General features: G+C 37.6%; 1 protein-coding gene across 1 annotated transcript in view; it reads right to left on the bottom strand.

The window, feature by feature from the left end:
• Positions 1 to 11,574: 11,574 nt before the first annotated feature.
• LOC129744827 (SHC-transforming protein 1-like) overlaps positions 11,575 to 20,385 on the bottom strand; it is a 46,428-nt gene continuing 37,617 nt past the window's right edge. The window contains exon 8 of the mRNA XM_055737550.1: positions 11,575 to 14,240. Within this exon, the coding sequence (XP_055593525.1) occupies positions 13,995 to 14,240 (246 nt within the window). The 3' untranslated portion in view covers positions 11,575 to 13,994. The remainder of the gene's footprint in view (positions 14,241 to 20,385) is intronic.

Below are 20,385 nucleotides of genomic sequence, written 5' to 3'. Positions count from 1 at the left end.
GCTGTTTATATACGATTTAGCAACATTCCTTCAATCACCAAAACTACTGTTTGCTGATGATTTAAAAATTTACCGAATCGTAGATTCGATAGTGGATTGCGCTGCGCTTTAAGATGACATCGACAGATTACTGGTATGGTGCATTAGACTAAGTCGATTTGGGGTCATTTTTGAATTCCTCAAACCCTGGGGTCTAAAAAGCTTCGTCTTACTCTAAAACTCCTCCATGGTTTTTTGCAGAATTTTAAAGTAACGTTTACATGAGTAAATTTGAACTTAGGTTTGTATGGGAAAATTGGATATTTCGTACTGAAAAATCAACATCATTTTTGTTTCTTCTGTGGAGCCGAGCCAGATGATGGTTTTTGTGCCATAAATTTATTTTATTAGACAAAAAAGTTATTAGCTGTTTAACAGGGGTATGTCTTTTCGCATTGATAAACAATAAATTCAATTGACATCACTGCTGGAGCCTCGCGAAGTATTGCATGCATGAAAAGTAGTCATGCAATACCTCGCTAGGCACCCAGCAGTGATGTCAATTGAGTTTATTGTTTATCAATGCGAAAAGACATACCCCTGTTAAACAGCTAATAACTTTTTTGTCTAATAAAATACAAAGTTACGGTCTTCAAGAAAATTGTTCAGTGGAAAATTTTCTTGAGGAAATTTATAAATTGGCACAAAAACCATCATCTGGCTCGGCTCCACAGAAGAAACAAAAATGATGTTGATTTTTCAGTACAAAATATCCAATTTTCCCATACAAACCTAAAAGTTCAAATTTACTCATGTAAATCTACTTAAAAATTCTGCAAAAAATCATGGATGAGTTTTGGACCAAGACGAAGCTTTTAAGACCCCAGGGTTTGAGAAATTAAAAAATGACCCCAAATCGACTCAGTCTAATGGTGCATGGTGGAGTGGAATGGCAGAAAGTGTGAGTGCATAAGCTTCTTCAGGAGTAGATCCTCAATCATTTGCGACTACGTTTTAAATGGAAAACTCACTCGGATCAGTAACCTCCATAAAATATCTTAAGGTTACTTTTGAAGAAGTTTTCTCATCGAAGCAATCAGGTTTTCTCAAACAACATTGGTTACTATGAAGAATAATTAAAATTTTCATTATGTTACTTGCCCTTACGAAAACCACACGCGTTTCATTTTACTCTGCCCATTAGGTTATGGGCCCAGAGAAGTAACGATAATCAGGAAGCGTTTCTGCAAGAAGTTTCAGCAAGTAGTTAAAACAGTATGAGCACAACGACAAGAGTTGCTGCTAGCCAAGGCGGAAGCGGAGATGGTCCGCAAGCTCGGAACCAGAACTTTGCCACCCAGGGCCACCCAGCGATAGTGCGGTTGGTCAGTCGGGAGAACTGTAGGACCTGGAAGTTCGCAGTCAAGACCTATCTGGAAGTGGAAGAACTCTGGGACGTGGTGCAGCGAATTGCCAATCCGGACGGTTCTTTGCCTGCTGTGGATCCAAGGAAGGATCGAATAGCGCGAGGAAGAATCATTCTTTTTCTCGAACCCGTAAACTGAACACCACTGCTGCACTGCCGTGATATGACGAAGTGACGTTTATCCATTTTTTTCGGTTTTGACTTTTTGACGCTATTGTGTGCGTTTTCCTATGAGCTATCAAATGCTTTCAACAAATCTAGAAAATATCAAACAGTTTTTGAGAAAATCGATAAAAACGAATCGCCAAAAGTGCGATTTATACGCCGAAGTGACGTATATCCATGCGTTTTTGAAAGTGATACAGAACAATTTCAATAACCCGTATAATTTACAGGCGACATTCCTCAGATTTGAAAAAAATCATATTTTAACATGACAATCGGTTGAGAATAAAATAAAAAAGCCCCCCCCCCCTCCCCCTTTCCTTAGTATAAAGGGTTCTCAAACAAAGTAGTTGTCGAGCCTTTTTGATAAATAAAATTTGAATGCAAACGTTGACATCTACATTAATTAAAAAAATTCGAGAAATTATTTAACATTTGTAGAACAAAACTTATTCTTCATTAATTTTGCGTTGTTTTTGTTACAAAGAAATTTGTTTGTGTGGTCATTTGTTTGTGGTAAGTTTGTTTGTCAAGCAACAATGTTGTTTTTTTTTAAAGCTGTGCACTCTAATTTTATTAACGAGAAGAATTCTGGTTTCAAAAATGAGATAATGTTTAAAAAATTCAAATATTCATTTAGTAAGAAAATCATTAAAAAAACAAAAGTTATAAATTAGAATTCTTCCAGAAACTTTTTTTCTTCGAACTTTTCCCAAAAATCTTTCTTATTATCTGGCATTAGTGGACAAAGTTTCTTTAAAATCGTTTTTTTTCTTTCAACCTCTATTCCTCTATTTTCATTTCTGAAGTGAAGAGAAGATTGAAGGTCAAAGTCACCGCGATACTTCCTTGAGCTGTTTCACCGTAAATAATGAAAATCCCTTCCAATCTCCTTTAAAGCACGATTTATAATGAAACGAAAACGATCCTCTGACGAATTTCACCTCTTTGATTTCGGCCAATTTTGGTCGCTGAGCACCTTTCTTAAAAACGGATTGCTTAAATCTTTGTTTCCAGTCATTGTAAAAACTTCAAATTTCGTAGAGCGTTAATTAGATAGTTGAACTAAATTGTGTGAAAATTTCATGAAAAAATATCAACCGAGAGAGAAATGGCAGCTTGTCAAAGTTGGAAGTGGGTACGCCGCTTCGCGCAAATTCATTCTTTTTTGAACGCAACTGTATGTCAATTTTCATCTAAATCCAATGTAAAACATTATGAGTCTTCTACAAATCTGACATTTTCCTTCATTCCTGGTAATAATTAGCACCCACTTATACCGATTTTTTATTGTCTAGGTCTTATCTTAACGCTAAAACTAGGACTGAGAGGGCAATTGAGGTCAAATAAAAAAAACTAACAAACGAACAAACGGAAATTGTTTTTTATGTACAAAGAAATACATACCTTGAGAAGTTTCTCCGACAGCATCACTAAAATTTTCTTCCTCACTCGAATACAATTCAAGAAGATCCAACGCACTGGCCATTTTAACTAAAAACGAAATTTGTTCCAACTGCACGAAAAGACTACCCAGTAAGCGCATCCTCTCAGAAATCGACAGAGCATGCAAAAAATTGAGAGTTGAGTCACCGAACTTAGAATAAAACGGTTAACTTCGGCGACACTCCAAGAACGCAAATATTTTCATTCGGTTTGTCCTGCCGAGATACCTAGAGGCAACAAATACGAATGCGTACATGCGAAATCAGTTTGAATCGTACACTCGTACGGTGGGCAGCGTTACCACATATACAGATTTTTCTGTAAGTATACAGATTTTTTGGAAATTTTGTAACACAGAATCTGTATATACAGATTACAGATAATTGGAAATTTATACAGATTTCATACAGATTTTCAGAAAATCAGAGATTTTCCAAGATATTTTGATTATACTTCGAGTAAATCAATAATAATCTACTTTGATGATTCAATCATTCATCAATTATCACGCTTGCAAATAAGAAAAAAAAACTTCCAGATTAGAGTTCGGAACCGTTACAATGCAATACAACATGCAAAGGGTTGAAGAAAGTTTTAAAACCTGTGTTTAAGAATCATATACCAAAATTGGTCATTGCCTTATTTTTCTATCGTGAAATATAGACCAAAAAGGTTGGCCGTCCACCGGTGTGATAGAATATACGATGGTATAAAATTGAAAGCAACCACCCGCATAGCGAAAAACCATACTTTGAATCTTTCGAATTATTCGGTTCTGATTATATTGATAGTTAGATTTATTTTTGGGTCATCGCTAATGCGCCTTCGCTAGAAACGAGTAAAAACTATTTCGAAAAGATACGATTAATCTTCCAAGAAACAAAATGAGTAATTTTGCAACACGCCGATAAGATAAAATATTATTCCTGAAAGATAACATTAATCATCACGAAATAAAATTAATTATTTTAGCAACGCGCCCCAAATTTTTCTGCTGTCATCACACGTGGCCCATTTTGTGCCGGAAAAAATCTTCTCCTGGCATAGTTCTCGCAAAAATTACCTTTTATTGGTCGATCTGATAGGCAATAGTACCGGTTCCGACGTGGGATCAGTAGCCGACAGCGCCGGTTCCGGTTGTGCGAGGGTGAGTACACCGACTATTGATTAATAATACCTTTTTTTTAGATAGAATTATTTTATTTCAGGCGCAGGTAGACGGGTGTCTCAGGCCTGACTTCTTAGGCAAAGGTGAAGGATACGTTGCTGGTTGTTCGAGAAAATAAAAAGGCGGAAGAGCAGCAGTGAAAGGCGTCTCTTGAATCATGAAGCGGACAACAAATGTTAGGGCGGCTCCCGAAGGAGAAAGCGAGGGAATTGCAAGTGGAGATCAAAACCTGGAGGAAGCGCTCGGCTGCTCGGAAATGAAACTTCGTATAAGTGAAAAACAAAGTGATTTAAAAATGTTTAATAAATAAACAGTTGTAATAAAATTCCTTATGTTTGAATTTGATTCTAGTATTAATAATGGAAGCTACCTTTTATTATTTTTAATAGTAAAAAGATCTTTAGAAGATCAGCTGTAGCGTCAGCAAAACGTGCAAACGAAGATAAAATAACGATAACATCTATCTTTTAGCTACGATTCGAATAAAGAAAAAAGCAAAAAAAAATGAATGGTTACTCTACTTAACGACCCGTTCGCTGTATCGTTAAGTGCGTCCAAACGATTCCATGTCATGAAAAAAAGACTAGCTTAATCGTACATTAATAATCCAAAAATATAAAGCTTATCTTTCGTGTGTCTTGGGAAGAAGATAATTGAAATCGTTAATGTATAATACTGATTTATGCGGGCAGCGATGCCAAGAGAATTTGCTTTTCAGTAATTCTACTGACTTTTTGTATTTTGAATTCACCTTTTGAAAATTGAAATCATATTCATTTTACTTGATCATTAACTGGAAATAGTAGTGCCAATATGAAAATTTTATAATTTAGATGTATGAATAAGTATTGTTTAAGTTATAATGCATCCCAATATAAAACTGTATTCTGCAGAATTAGGAGTTTTGTATTGGAGGGCATTTGATTTTTGAACTCTTTCTAAAACTTTCATTTTCAAAGTGATAATTAAGTAAGTGACAAATAAAAAGTATAGATATTTCAGACACAAGCTGAATTTTACTCCCGATACGACGCCTTACGTTTGATATGATTGACACTTGTCGAATCAACAGCGAGGGTTCCGTTTTCTAAAGATGATGGATCCATTAAAGACGGCGTTCCGAACTTGTTACCGGACATTCCGACGGAATATCTTTTTCAAATAAAAAAGCGAAACAATTTCCTACTCCCGAAAACCGCTCAAACAAAACATACAAACAGAATTTATTTATTCACCCAGCAATCTGGCATCTCTGCGCCTCAAAATGTATTCGATTGGCAAGGGCATAAAAAAAATTGGCTGTAAGTTTTAAAGAGTTGATTTATTTTTTTGTAAATCGTAACAATTTAAGTGATAAATGTATTGTTGAAACATTAAAATATAATTTTCTATTAAAATCCTAAAATTACTCAATTTCCTTTTTTCCCCTCGACTGAGGTTTTGAACATAAGGAAGATGGCAGCACCGAGTCGTTTCATGCACGAATACTGTATTGCAACGCCGACTCTATCACTTGGTTCGGTGTTGCAAAACAATGTGTTTTTCTATCACCGTCAGCCAAAAAGTGTTATACGATACAAATTTTGCAGCGCGAAACTGTTCGAATATCAGATTTTCCCAACACCGGTGGACGGCAAATTTGTTGTGATGTGATGTAAACCTTCGAAATTTCCAACTCCATCTCAACCAGTGAACTTGCTCTAATAGTAAAGAGTATTGACACAATGTTCAAATCCCAACTGATTGTTAAACCCCAGAAGCACACAGATCGTTATATTTAACGGAATATATCCACCTAAAACTTTGCGTGACCTTATTTTTCACACATGGCGGACATGTATTTTGTCCGTTACAATTAATCAGACAAAGTTAAACCAAAAACAGTTCGCGTATACAAAATATCAGGTTTAACACTGGTTTGACATGTCGCACAAATAGTAGCCCGCAGTAATCAGCAGCGTAGTCCAAATGAATGCACAACGCATTATAAAAAGGTCACCGTAGTTCAGCGTAAGTATCCGGAATGAAAATTTTTGATACAGATTTCAATACAGATTTTTGAGATTTCATACAGATTAAAAAGATTTTTTGGCTCGAAAATACAGATTTAAATGTGGCAACGCTGACGGTGGGGTCGCATTTTGTCCCCGTGTCCCGTGTGTGCTTTCAATCGTAGCTGTCGACTTCTCAGGCATGCGAACACGCGTCTCGGAGGGAAACATACAAACACGATTCGGATTGTGTTCGTGTGTTTCTCTGGAGGGCGTGTCTTAGCTTAATTCGTGGCACTCACCCAAGGCACGCGTATGGTGTGTTCCTCTCTAACGATGTGATGATGCAAAATCGCCAGAGAGATCGTTACGATCCCTCTGGCGATTTGAGTTACCTCTCTGCCGATTCAAATTTACCGGGTAATACCGTGTTTGTTTATGCCGAGTGTTGCACTAGTGTTGCACTGGTGCACCACTAGGTGCTGTCAAACTGTTTGTTTATTCGGACGGTGTTGCACTGGTTTTGACCTGTCGGAGTTCTGCTTACGGACGGTGGCCCACCGATGATTTTGCCAGTGTTGCGAGAGAGCGTGTGAGTGAGTGAGATAGCAATACACTGGCGACGATTTGTGTTTGTTTTTATCGGGTACGGTGGAACACTCCACGAGTGGAGAAAACAAATACAGTATAAGGATAAACGTCACTCCGACGGAGAATCGTCTAATCAAAACAAACGTTTATACGCCGAACTGACGCATATCCATTTGAAGTAATTATACGAATTTTACGCAAAATAAAGAGTTGTGTTTCAAAAGGCTGCATTTGTCATGTATCTATGCATAAATTCTACAGATCACATTTTATGAAAAGTCTCAGATTAACGAATAAAGAGGAAAAAGAGAAAATCACTTTTATTCGCTTAAAACGAAAATGGTTTATACGTCACTTCGGCGTAACACGGCAGTGCTGAGGTTTGGACGAAACTGGTCAACACATTTGAAGACATCGGTCTGACTCGTCAATGGGCTCTCCTACACAAGCTCATTTCGACGAATTTATCAAGTTGTGGAACCATGGAAGCGTACGTGAATCGGATGATTACAACCGCCAATCAACTGACAGGAATAGATTTTCCCTCGAACGACAGGTGGATTGGAATGATGTTGTTGGCGGGATTGCCGTTGGAATATCGTCCGATGGTCATGGGTCTCGAACATTCTGGCATTGCAATTACTGGTGACGTCATAAAAACCAAATTGCCACAGGAGATCGAGATGCCCGAGGTCAATCCCACTCAACCCTTTGTTTCAAGACGTCCTTCCAAGCTGAAGAATAACAACTGTAAGGTACCTCAAAATTCGTCAGGTGCCCGAATAAAGCGAAAGGACCCCAATGTTGTCGTTGCAAAAAATTCGGGCACATCGCTAAGGATTGTAGAACCAACCAAGAACAAAGTCGACAAGAAAGGTGAGGCATTTTGTGTTGTACTGTCAGCACTGTATACAACCGAGGACAACGAATGGTACTTCGACTCCGGAGCGGTGAAACATCGAACAAAAACGAAGCCCTTTTGGAAAATATCAAAGAATCGACGGGGAGTATCTTCGCTGCCAACAAACAGTCCATGAAAATCGTTGGCGAAGACATAGCAAAACTTAAACCAACCTGCAACAAGTATTCCATACACCTCAAGAATGTGGAATTGGTTTCAGATCTAGCCGTAAATCTTCTGTCTGTCGGAAGAATCGTAGAACAAGGTCAGACTGTCACATTCGACCAGCATGGATGTGAGGTTCACAATTCTTGAGGCAAGCTGATTGCAGATCCAACGACTTGTTCAAGCTGAATCAAAAGAAGTCGTCTGTCCTGGCGTGTCTAACTCCAGATTCTGTTGGATTGTGGCACAAACGCATGGGAGACATGTGCATCAAGAATCTGAAGCTGCTGAAGGATGGTCTCGCTACAGTGGGGTAAAATTCAACGGTCAAGAATGTGGAGATTGCAAGGTGTGTGCTGGAGGCAAACTAACTCGATTGCCGTTTAGCCATGTCGGAACGCGAGCTACTGGTACTCTGGAATTGGTCCAATGGAAGAGGAATCGTTGGTAGCTCGGCGCTACTATTTGTCCTTTATCGATGACAAAATCCGCAAGATTTTCATCTATTTTTTGTGAGCCAAGAAGAGATTTCACAAAAATTCAAGGAGTTCAAGAGTATGGCCGAGACTCAAACCGGAAGGAAAATCAAGACATCGAGAACGGACAACGGCAAAGAATATCGCAACGCGATATTAGAAACTCACCTGAAGGAATCCGGAATCAAGCAGAACGCCGAGCAGAACGGACTCGCTGAACGAGTCAACCGCACTATAGTCGAGCGCGCTGTATGCTGTTCGAGGCGCATCTTCCGAAACCGTTTTGGGCCGAAGCGGTCGCTGCTGCTGTTTATTTGGTAAACAGATCATCCACGAAAGGTATCGACGTTACGCCGGAAGAGGCGTGGTCCGGGCGCAAGCCGAACCTGCAACACGTGAGAGTGTTCGGGACTACCGTGATGGCAAATGTACCCAAGTGCAAGCGTAAGAAGTGGGACAAGACGGCGATCGAATGTATTCTCACTGGTTTTGATGAGAATTCGAAGGCGTACCTATCCTATACGACATCGCAAAGTTTCGTTTATTGCTGAGGGCGAAATCAACTGAGCTCTATCAAGCGTTGCTGAAGGCAGAGGAGCTATGACGTTAGTCAGGTTGGACTTCAATGAATAAGTGCCGATGTCGTCAACATCAGTTCAAGAAAAACACGAAATCGAAGATGAACTTCCTGAAGAAACCGAATCGGAAGCAAGTTTTTTTGAAGCAAACGATACTTTGGTCGAAAGTGAGGTTCCTGTCATTCCCACGGTGAGACGAAGCAACAGAGAACGGTTCATATCTACGAGATACCGCAATTATCAGCTCGATTGCACTGGCCTACCTGCATCAAAGTTCGCAGATGGTTCATCGCCTATGATTGAAACTGGATCGGAATCCGGACGTATCAGCACTGAGCCCCCCTCCCCTTTTCTTCGAATGAACAACCAGGTGACAATGAGGCCCCAACAAGGTTGATGCTCTGCGATCGGGGGCGCTTTCCCCAAGGCATGTTTTCATGACTTTCCTTCAGTTTAATTACTGGTTCCGATGTTTCACAGTTCCTGCCGGAAGATCCCTGTCACATCAAGAAGCGTTGGCCCGTGACGACGCCGAAAGCTGGAAAAGTGCGATGCAGGAGGAGCATGATGCTCTTATCTCGAACGGTACATGGGAGCTTAGTGACCTGCCCGCAGGACGAAATGCAATGAAATGCAAATGGGTGTACCGAACCAAGTTGAACGGTGGCGGTAAAATCGATCGACACAAAGCCAGACTCGTCGTCAAAGGATATTCGCAGCGAAAGGGGGTAGATTACCAGTAAACCTACTCTCCAGTTGTACGGTATGGTTCGCTACGTTATCTTTTCGCGCTCGCTGCAGGTCGATCAAATGGATGCCATTACTGCGTTCCTTCAAGGAGATTCGACGGAGGAAATTTATATGGACTAACCACCGTGCTTCATCGACGAGAACAATAGATCCAAGGTATGTCGTCTCAAGAAAGCTCTCTATGGACTCAAGCAGTCGAGCAGAGTCTGGAACAAGAAGCTTGATGTCGCTTTCAAGAAGTTCGGCCTTCAATGTGCCGATTACGATTCGTGCGTGTACATCAAGGTTTTTCGGAAACAAACGATTATTTGTAGCTGTTTACGTTGATGATTTGATCAAGATTTCAAAATGAAGGATTTGGGTCCCGCCAAGCATGTTCTGGGAATCAGAATCACCCGGAGCACAAATCGAATTTCTCTGGACTAGGAACAATACGACAACGGATTGCTGAATCGTTTCAAAATGCCCAATTCCAAGCCGGTCAGTACTCCGATGAACTCGACGGTGAGGTTGTCTCGTGAAAGTTGCCCAACGAGTGCTGAGGAGGATGAGAGGATGAAATCCGTTCCGTACGAGGAGGCGATGGGTTCGTTGATGTATCTGGCTCAATCAACTCGATCAGATATTTGCTACGCAGTCAACATCTTAAGTCGTTTCAATTCAAACCCTGGAGAACGACAATTACTGGATATGTCTTTACCGCGCAAAGCGGAGCTATTTCCTGGAGAAGCAAGCACATGTGAGGCCGAATACATGTCCTTGTCAGCTGCGGTGCAAGAGGCTCTATGGTGGCGACGACTGCGTGGAAGAATTGAGGAGGGAAGACTGTTGTAATCCATTGCGACAACCAAAGCGCTATTTTCGTTGCCAGAATGGTGGATATCATGCAAGGACACATTGATATCCATCATCATTTCATCAGGGATGCGTTGGAGAAAGGCGACTGTGCTGTGGACTACATCTGTACAGAAAAGCAAACTGCTGATGGACTGACCAAGCCACTGAATCGAGAGAAGATACATTTCTTTCAAAGTGCTCTCGGTCTGCAGCCTGCAGCATCCAGAAGTTTGAGGAGGAGTGAAGGATTTTTTCCATCGAAGCAATCAGGTTTTCTCAAAGATCATTGCATTGGTTGCTATGAAGAATAAATAAAATTTTCATTAAGTTACTTCCCCTAACGAAAATCATACGCGTTTCATTTTACTCTGCCCACTAACTTTTAATCAAAAACTCACTTTTGCCCAGCATGTCGCAACGACTACCTACATATACACTTTGCTCGGTTTTCTTCGTTAGAATACGTCAAGCTTTGAAGACCCGTACAAATTGAAAACTTTATTCTGTTTGTTAGTACGAAGCGTCTTTGAATATGTGATTCCAGTTTGGGCACCCTACCACTCCTTCCACAGTGGCATTATTTGAAGGAATCCAGAAACTATTGCTTGTTTTTTCACTGGATTGGATCTTATTTCTTTGGTCCAATTCTTGTACAAATTAGAACTAAGAAAGAATAGACAACGGATGCAGGTGCTCTTAACATTTTTTTGAAAAATTTATTATATGAGTTTTAAATTAAGGTCTATTGTATAGCATGCACCCTCATATTTGGCCTCAAAATTATGGCGAAAAATGCGTTAAATATAGATAGATTGTAAAATTACTACTTATTAGGTACTACTTATAGATGTTATTGAAATCGATTACGAAGAGAAATAAAAACTGTTTGGAGTTTTATGAAATGAATTAGGTAAGTGAATCACTTTTCCACCCTGCACAAAAATACTAATTTTAAAGTGAGCGCATTGCAGTGGCAAATGTATTGTAAATGGAATGTAAAATTGAAATAGAAAAAAAACGCAAGAAAAAAATCACAAGGGAAAATCGTGAAACATCGAACTCAGGGAAAGTCATCAGCCATCAAAGTTGCCTACTTTAAAATTTAACTGTATTTGAATCATTTATTTTTGTCAAGCATTGTTTCTCCAACTGTTCTCTCCATTCCTATTATTTACGCCCCCTTCCCCTTTTCTGTAGGTACGAGTAAATTGTTTACATCGCAGTTTTTGTTTTTCGTTTTTCTCTATATTGGCTCTCAAATTTTTTTTTGCTTTGTTTCGCAACAATCTACTACTGGTAAATTTTTGTTTGACTCGTCATAATTTTCTTGGCCGGTTTTTCTTTCCCCTGTCCCACAAATGTTTTTTTCGTCTCTTCTGCAATTTGTAATACCATTTCTTTGTTTTTTTTTTCTGTAATAATTACTATATAATAATTAGAATTGTTCGGTTTTTTTCTCTGTAACTTTCAAAATCTACACCCGCACCTCACCTTTTACCTACTACTCACACACAGAATTTCTTTCTAGCCATTCACAAATGCGCTTTCCCATTCACCACCATATACCTATTCGTCGCTTTGCTTGTTGGTTGACCATTTTTGTTTTTTTTTGTGTTTCGCTTTAGCTTCCTATTTTTTTCATTGATTTCTATTTCATTTTTCGTTTATACTTTGCTCGATCATATACAGTAGTTCTTCTTTCATTCGTCAACGTTCTTCAACTAAGCACGATTTGATCTCATCCAGCCAGCTGAAATCGACTTGACGAAAAAAACGCTAACAGGAATTCGAATAATTCGGTATTAAAATTAAACCAAGTAATAAGTATCTATACTGACTTTAGTTTCCAAGTTCGAGTTTATCGGTGAAAATTGAATACCTGTCGATGAAATACTGTTAAAAATTGCAAAAATAAAACTAAATCTTCCATGATTCCAAGCCGATGTAAAGAATCGATTTCTTTGAAACGTTTCAAAGATAATCAATTTTTTGCGTATTACATATTTTTTTTAAATCTCGATTTGATAAAAAATGTCCAGATAACATTTAAAATTCAGAAATCCTGCTTGTTATTTGTTTTACAGATAAAATTCATAGCTTTTATATTCAACAAAATATTTTTGACTCACAGGCTGAAAACACATTTCATCAAAAATCATTGAAAAACTGAAAATTTTAATAATAATTGTGATCGATTCGAGAAGCAACTTGAAAGCGAACTTCCGTCGTAAAACTACATCCACATTCTTCCACATGTTCGATTTGAACTTCCAAATTCACAAGTTTGTTTTGTTTGTTGGTTTGCTTTCTGTTGTATGCTTTGAGAGTAAAATATTGAATTAAGTAAATTGTTTTGTTTGTGTATTGTTTTATTCTTTTTCTGCTTTAACTTGTCATTTGTTGATGTGGTTTGTGTGTGTGTTTTTTTTGGTTTATCATTGTTCGAAATTGTTTTACTAGCGTAATACTATTAGCTTGTTTTTTGGGTGTACGCGTCTGTATTCATGTGTGTGTGTGTGTGTGTGTGTGGTTTTGTTTTTGTTTCTTAGATTCTCCATTTAACTTTGTTCCATTTGTTATTTGGGTTGCTTGTAGCTGAAAATTGTAAAGAAGAATAGGAAAATATGACATTTCAAAAATAAATTGCTCTACTCAGTGTGTTTTTCTTCTTTCGTTTGTTGTTTGACTTTGTTTAATGTAATCTTGATTTCAACCAACAGCACTGTAATTGATAACAGTATATATATAATCCTTAGTTTTGTTTGATTTTTTTTCTTTCTTTTTATTACCATTTTGGGTAGCAGTAATTGTATGTTTTGTTTTTTTTTTCTCATAGAAGAAATCTACTAACTTCTAAACTTTTGTTTCTTAAATGTTGTTCTGATGTCAGACTCCGCTTGCGGTAGAATATTTTTGTTTTTGTTTTGTTTCTATAATTTGTTATATCTTTTCATAATGTTGTTAATCTCTTTGTTTCATTCGAAGTCAAAACTTTATTCGTTTTCGCTTTGTTCAGTGCGTGTTGTGTTACAACACATGCGCGCAATGCTGATAGATCAGGTGTCTCAAGTGGAGTGGAATATAACTTTAAAAGTGCTTGCTTGCTCCTTGTTTTGTTTTGCTCTATAATTTTATCTTTTGCTGATACGTTTTGTAAATGTCACTCAACATTTTCTGAACTTTCATTGTAGCATGAAATAGTATAGTTTTTTTTTTGTTTTTTTTCATATTGTTGTTAAATATAAGTAAAAAGAAAAATATATATATGTAGGATCTATAGAGTTTCCAGTTTACAGTTCTTTGAGTTTTGTATTTTTTTTATTCTTCTCTCCCTTCCTAACCCCCTGTCAGTTCTTCTCAGTAATTTACAATAATACATAATACACCAGTGTTGCGTTTTTTTTCTGATTCTATTTTTTCCCTTGCCTGTAACCTCCCCCGCTACTGCTACTGCTGCAGCCAGTGGCCGCCCGCTCCGGCGATTGTCCGCCGCCATGCGAGCAGCACTGGCACTCGCACCCTCATTGAAGTCCCAGATGTTGTTGTTGTTGCGCCTGCGCTTGTTGCTGATGTTGCTGTTGCGTCGTGTGTTGTTGTTGTTGCTGATGCTGTTGCTGTTGTTTGGCTTTGGAGAGAAGATCCGTGGTCCGGAGAATCGGATGCCGCAGCAGCAGGGCACTTTCGGCCGAGATGATCGGCAGCGAGTTCGTCCAATGATAGTTGATCAGGTGGCTGATGCTCTCGAAAATTCGGTCTTTGGTTCGCACCTGAGGAAGGACGAATAATATGGTTTTGGTAACATTTGCGCGTTAGGCAGTTCTTGAGGGTCCTTTTCCTTTCAAACGAAAACCGGTTTCGAACGAAACCATCCTTTTGTTCGAATAGAATTATATTTGGCTCACTATGCTCCAGCTTAGTTAGCCTGAAAAAATTTTCAACACTCCGTACTTTTGAAATTCCATTACATGAGAGAGAACATATACACTCAGGTCTTTTTTTATGCGGAAGAAATGTACCGCACAAAAAGAAACCGCGTAAATTGCTATGTCCTGGACACATCCAGAATGAAAACCTAATTTATACACTACAAACAATTAGTTATTACTTTAAAATAACTTACAACTGACAATTGCATAGTATTTATAAAAAAAAATCAAAGATTGTGTAAAATTATAGAGAAACATGAGAATCAAGGAAAAGGAGGACCATAAGCCGTAAATATCAAGATTTTTTCAAAAAACAAGATAAAACTAGATAAAAATAATGAATAAAAAAAACAAAATAAAAATTGAAGTCAATCCTAGAAGGAGGCTTAAGGAGACTTCAATTGAGGCACTTAGGATCAGAGGGGTGCAAGTGAATTTTTATCAAAACTGAGATTAACTGTTTTTTGGATAGTTAAAGTATAGATTAACATTCTGTAGAAGACACAGGTCAAAAGAAAAATTATTTCGATATTTTTAAGCTATTTATAAAAAAAAACGTGTTAATGAAAATCCTGTTTCGTTTGGTGTCAGAAGGGTGCAAGTGCACTTGCACCCTTCTGACACCAAGGGATTATACTTTTAGGCTGATTTCATTTGAACGTATACATTTTTGTCAGTTGAAAACAACATCATCTAGCTCCGACTCCGACTAGGATTTTCTACTGGTTCAGACCAGGATAATCCAAAGTCCCCAGATAGAGAAGTGATGAAAATAGATTCAGGTGTAACTTCGCCGGCGTGAAAATCTCATTGTTATGTAGGTATACAAAAAATTCTAAAATATTTTTTTTTTTTGGCAAATTTAGCTAATGCTAATAATGATAAAAGGCAAACACGAAACGCACTTAACAATAATTTTTTGGCAAATATATCTAAGAAAAATCTCTCGGATGAAAGCACAGAGGATTCAGATTTTTCGACAGGCTCTGATCATAATGTCACATCCTATCCCACGGAACAAAATGAAACTTCGAAAAGTTCAGATGAGTCGTTGCGACAGGTAGTTTATAAAAAATTACATTAAGTCTTTTAAGGAATATTTACATAACTATTTAGGAAAGAGGCCTGGTATAATTAGACAAAAAAAAAAGAAAAATTAAACATCCATGGTTCTTCTGGAGAATCAGAAGTTGCTGCTGCTGCAGTTGCTAGCAAGAATGAGTCCATTCCTGGAGAGTCAACTGGCCATTCATCAAGACCCCAAAAACGCCAACGAAATCAGGCAGTCTGGAAACTCATCTTGCGAAAAAGCTACGAAACCAAGGGGAAGCGTACGTCGGTTCTACCGGAAAAAGCGACCAGCTAAACAGTTGATTCCAATGAATGAACATATATGCAGGTATTCTTCTGTATCCATTAAGGAAAAAGAGAGATTGAAAGTTTTCAACAAATTCTGGGGATTAGGATAGTGGAACTTGCAAACCTCGTTCATTATGAGTTGCATAGAAATTTGAAGCCCGAAAACGCAGAAAATTAAATGTGTGAACAAAAACAAAACATCTAGTATCATACTGAAAATACTCGTTACATACAGGTTTCAAAAGGATGCTATCATATTGTTTGGAGTCAGAGGGGTGCAAGTGTCATTCTTGGGATCAGAAGGGTGCAAGTGAAAAATATCAATAAAAGTAGTTCGCCGTTTTAAAATAAATATCGTAAAAACTTTGGTTTTTCTTTCAGAATCGTTCATTTTAGACCTCTTGAGACACACTCCATCGAAAATTTAGTAAAAAAATTGGTTTCATAATTTTGATTTAGAAAAAAAACTTTGAGGCCCGTTTTCTCGAAATCATCATTACGGCACTTGCACCCCTCTGATCCTAAGCGCCTCAATTATATTTTTCAACAAAGGGTTTTTTATTGTTTAGGGGACGTCCATTAATTACGTAACGCTCCTAGGAGGGAGAGGGAGTAAGGTCGAGCGTTACGAATTGTGACATAGGGGAGGGGGGGAGGTATGCTCATCGTTACGTAACGATTTTTCCTTAAAAAGTTTTGCTTAATCAGCGCAGCTATTTTGATGTCATGCAATTTTTGCAGAATAATAAGCGAACCAAAATCAGCTTAAAATTTGTAAGCTTCAACATGATTGAACCTAGTTTTTAACCTTTCCTCTTTAAAGATTCTGAGATACACTCTTTAAAATGTGTATTGGATATCCGTGAAATATCCGTTGGAAAACCGAATATTAGGTACATTTCCCCCAAGAACTTAATTCAACCTTGAGACGGGAAATTTACTATTTTTCTCAATTGATTCGAAAAATGCAATTTTGGTTATTCCGACGAATATTACTAAGTGGAGTATATTTTGCATTTCAAGTTATTCTCCTTGAACAAAATAAATTAAATAAGGTAGATTCTTAGTTAACAAGCACAGAGCAACTCGGAATAAGACAATAATTTAAGTTTATCAGAGAGTTATCATCAATGATTATTAAGAAGCGATTTGGATAGATATTAATTCCGTTTTGAAGAACGTGAAAAAATTTTATGTTAAAATCTTTTCTGACCTTTGAAAATCAGTATATAAAAACATGAGAATTAGGGGGGGTGGGGGTGGGTAATTATCAGCGTTACGTAATTTTCATAGGGGGGTACTTCGAAGTGTTACGATTTGTGACATACGGGGGGGAGGGGGTTGAAAAAGTGCACTTTTTGCGTTACGTAATTTATGGATGCCGCCTTATTACAAATGTCTTGTCGTAAATTTTACCTTTAAAATTTAAATCTGTTCCCCTAATTTACGTTAATTTTACAACGTGTGCGACAAAATAAGCATTTATTGAAATTACGAAAGTTAGACTGGATAAAATAAAGATTTTGTACAGTAAAGTAAAAAAAAAGCTTTCAATATTTTAAAAAGCTAAGTTTAGCTTTTCCAGATCCATTCCAGATCCAAACACAACATAGCATCAACTTTGTAGGATCTATGGAAGTGTTATTCATGGAAAAAGGTCGCATTTGGAGGCAACCTTCTTTATAAATTTAGCCATTTATTGTGTCAATAGTTATGTATTTTTATTTATTTACATAGTATTCCGTCTAACGACATAACTTGACGAACATAATTCCTAAAATTCACTCGGTCCATGGCAACCGTTCTCCAATTTCTCGGGCATCCAACATTCGCCAGATCACGCTCCTCTTGGTCTAACCACATCGCTCGTTGCGCCCCCGCTCGTCTTGTTCCTACCGGACAATAGTTATGTAATATAGACTGATTTGCAGCTTTCACAGTTCGTCAGCCACCTCAAATGCTAGACATCAAATTTTTATTTTTTTTCTATTTGTTCATCTCCAGAACATCCAAGCGAGACTTGCCAACGAAAAGTTTCTGACTGGAAAACTACCAGGTGCCTGCTAAAGAGTTTGTTTTGCTGTCCTTTACGTAATTCTTCAAAGTATCTCCCCGGCTCCAATATTTTGTGCACGATTTGACCACCGCATTTTGTTTATTTCTACGGCAGCTTTTTTATTGCGTCAAGTCAGGCGTGTTTGTTAGTCAGCTAGATGAACGAGTATTAATATTTTTTTTTCGCTTCTAAAATCTAAATTTTTTTATTTGATAAAACCTCTAATATTCCCTACCTTCATGGAATCAATCATTTTCACTTCATGAATAGTGAAAATTAGAATGAATTAGCACACTTTTAGATCCTCTAGGACTCGCTAAAAGTGCTTGAGATTAGCAGTTCATTCACACTGCACAAAACTGATGCTCTCTCTTTGAACGTCAATAACGGCGCTGGCCACGTCCTATTAATCAATAGATAGATTGAAAAAAAAAGAGAAAATGATAAAAGATCTATTTTGTGCTTTGGGACCCCAAAATGACCCGACATTTGAAAAAGTTATTCGCTGCAGGCTTAAATTGATCCTAGGCCTAGTATAAGGTCTCATGCCAAATTTGGGCCAGATCGGATCACGGGAAGGGGTCGCTCAACGAGCCTGAAGTTTGTATGGGATTTCGAAACATTTTGTTCGATAGAAACATGAAAATCCGGTTTTTCATTAATAACTTTGGTCTTATTCGGCAGATTTCTTTTGAAAACGGGTTTTCTTAAAGCTTAAACTATGACAAATATTTCATCCGAAGACTGTATTTCAATTTGACTTATGATAAAAAAGTTATTAGACTTCAAAAATGGGGTAACTTTTTTCAGGGTGATATTCATCACTATTAATGAGAGACACTGCTTCGAACATTTTGAAGCAGCATTGACAGTGATGAATATCACCCTGAAAAAAGTTACCCCGTTTTCAAAGTCTAATAACTTTTTTATCATAAGTCAAATTGAAATGCAGTCTTCGGATGAAATGTTTGTCATTTTTTGTGTTTTAAGAAAAACCATTTTCAAAAGAAATCGGCCGACGGGGACCAAAGTTAATCATGAAAAACTGGATTTTCATGTTTCTTTCGAACAAAATGTCTCAAAATCCCATACAAACTTTAGGCTCGTTGAGCGACCCCTTCCCGTGATTCGATCTGGCCCAAATTTGGCATGAGACCTTTTACAAGGCCTAGGATCAATCTAAGCCTGCAGCGCATAACATTTCACAAGCTTGAAATTTCCCATACAAATTTGAGGCAGTCTACTCTGCATCATAGCAAAATAATTTTGGTTGAGAGTGGTGTAAAAGGAATTGATTGGAAAACATGTCTGAGATGCAATTCAAAAGTTTTCCTTTGCATTTGATTTCAAGTAAATTAATCTGTCCTTAGAAATTCAGAATTCATTTCCAGAAAAAAATAGAAATAAAAGATATGATTGAAATTATAGTATCTTGTCTGAAGATCATGAAATAAATATGTATGTACCTCAGAACCTTAGTGAAGTGCTTACAAAAAAAGGAAAAAATGTAAAATCTAAATAATGGAACAGGCTCACCAGGAATTCCAAATAAAATGCCATTCCTATAGATGTTGGAGGAGTCCGCCAAAGAACTTGGTTCTTGAATCTTCGAAGGACGGGATCGTTTACTTTCCGAAAGTACCATTGGATGCCACCAAATTTGTTCCATCATAAAAGATTATCCAGTCTTCCTTCGTCCGGTTTCCATTTTTCCTGATTTTGAAGTTTGATTAAATCTTTCTTCGGCCATAGCCTACCCTTTCCTCGTTTTTTAGCCCTACTCAATAGGCGATGAATTCGAAAAGGTTATAGCCAGCACTAAATTTTACTTCGGAAGTCCGGACTTCCGACTTCCGACAAAGAAAAGTGAAGTACTAGATTGTCGGAAGTCTGTATTTTGTCGCCAGTTCACCAGCGACGCACACAGGAGTATTTTACCCCAAATCCTGGCCAAAACCTCGAAATTAAAATTCAAAAAAATATAATTTTGTTTCGGGTTTTCGGTTTTTAGATAGTTGTTGCATATTAGTATTATCGATTTTAAACCATCAGTATAGTAGTCGTAATGGCATAACTCGTAACATTGATGTATCAAAATTATAAATTTTGTTTTCCAAAATTTGGTATAATCATGTACAATCACAGGCTGCGTAACACGCACAATAATGAGACTATGAACAAAGTTTCTTCTACAAATCTTCAGTTTTAATATAACCAATGAATTGTGGCTGAAATTGCGATTAATTCTTGATAAACACATGTAGTAGAGAAACTAAACAAAGTAGTGCAATATTTTCGAAAAAACTTGTATTAGTTTTTCACAAATTATTGTTTAAGTATATCTTCCGGGCTCCGCCGGGAAAAATTTCACGTATCACACGAATGCTTCTAACTTCCTTAAACATGTCCAAAAGAAAAATCGTGCGCATATTTGCGAACTCGATCTATTTTCAATTTTGAAATTTCAAAATTTAAGCGTATTTTGTCCCTAATTTTGATTCAGATAGCGAGCATGTCGTGCATTTACTTTGTGTTATACACACGTTTTTTAATGGGTTTGATTTGTTTGTT

The sequence above is a fragment of the Uranotaenia lowii genome, chromosome 2, assembly GCF_029784155.1.
Source record: "Uranotaenia lowii strain MFRU-FL chromosome 2, ASM2978415v1, whole genome shotgun sequence".
NCBI lineage: Eukaryota > Metazoa > Arthropoda > Insecta > Diptera > Culicidae > Uranotaenia > Uranotaenia lowii.
The sequence above is the reverse complement of the archived record's forward strand: the minus strand, read 5'-3'. Positions and strand labels throughout refer to the sequence as shown.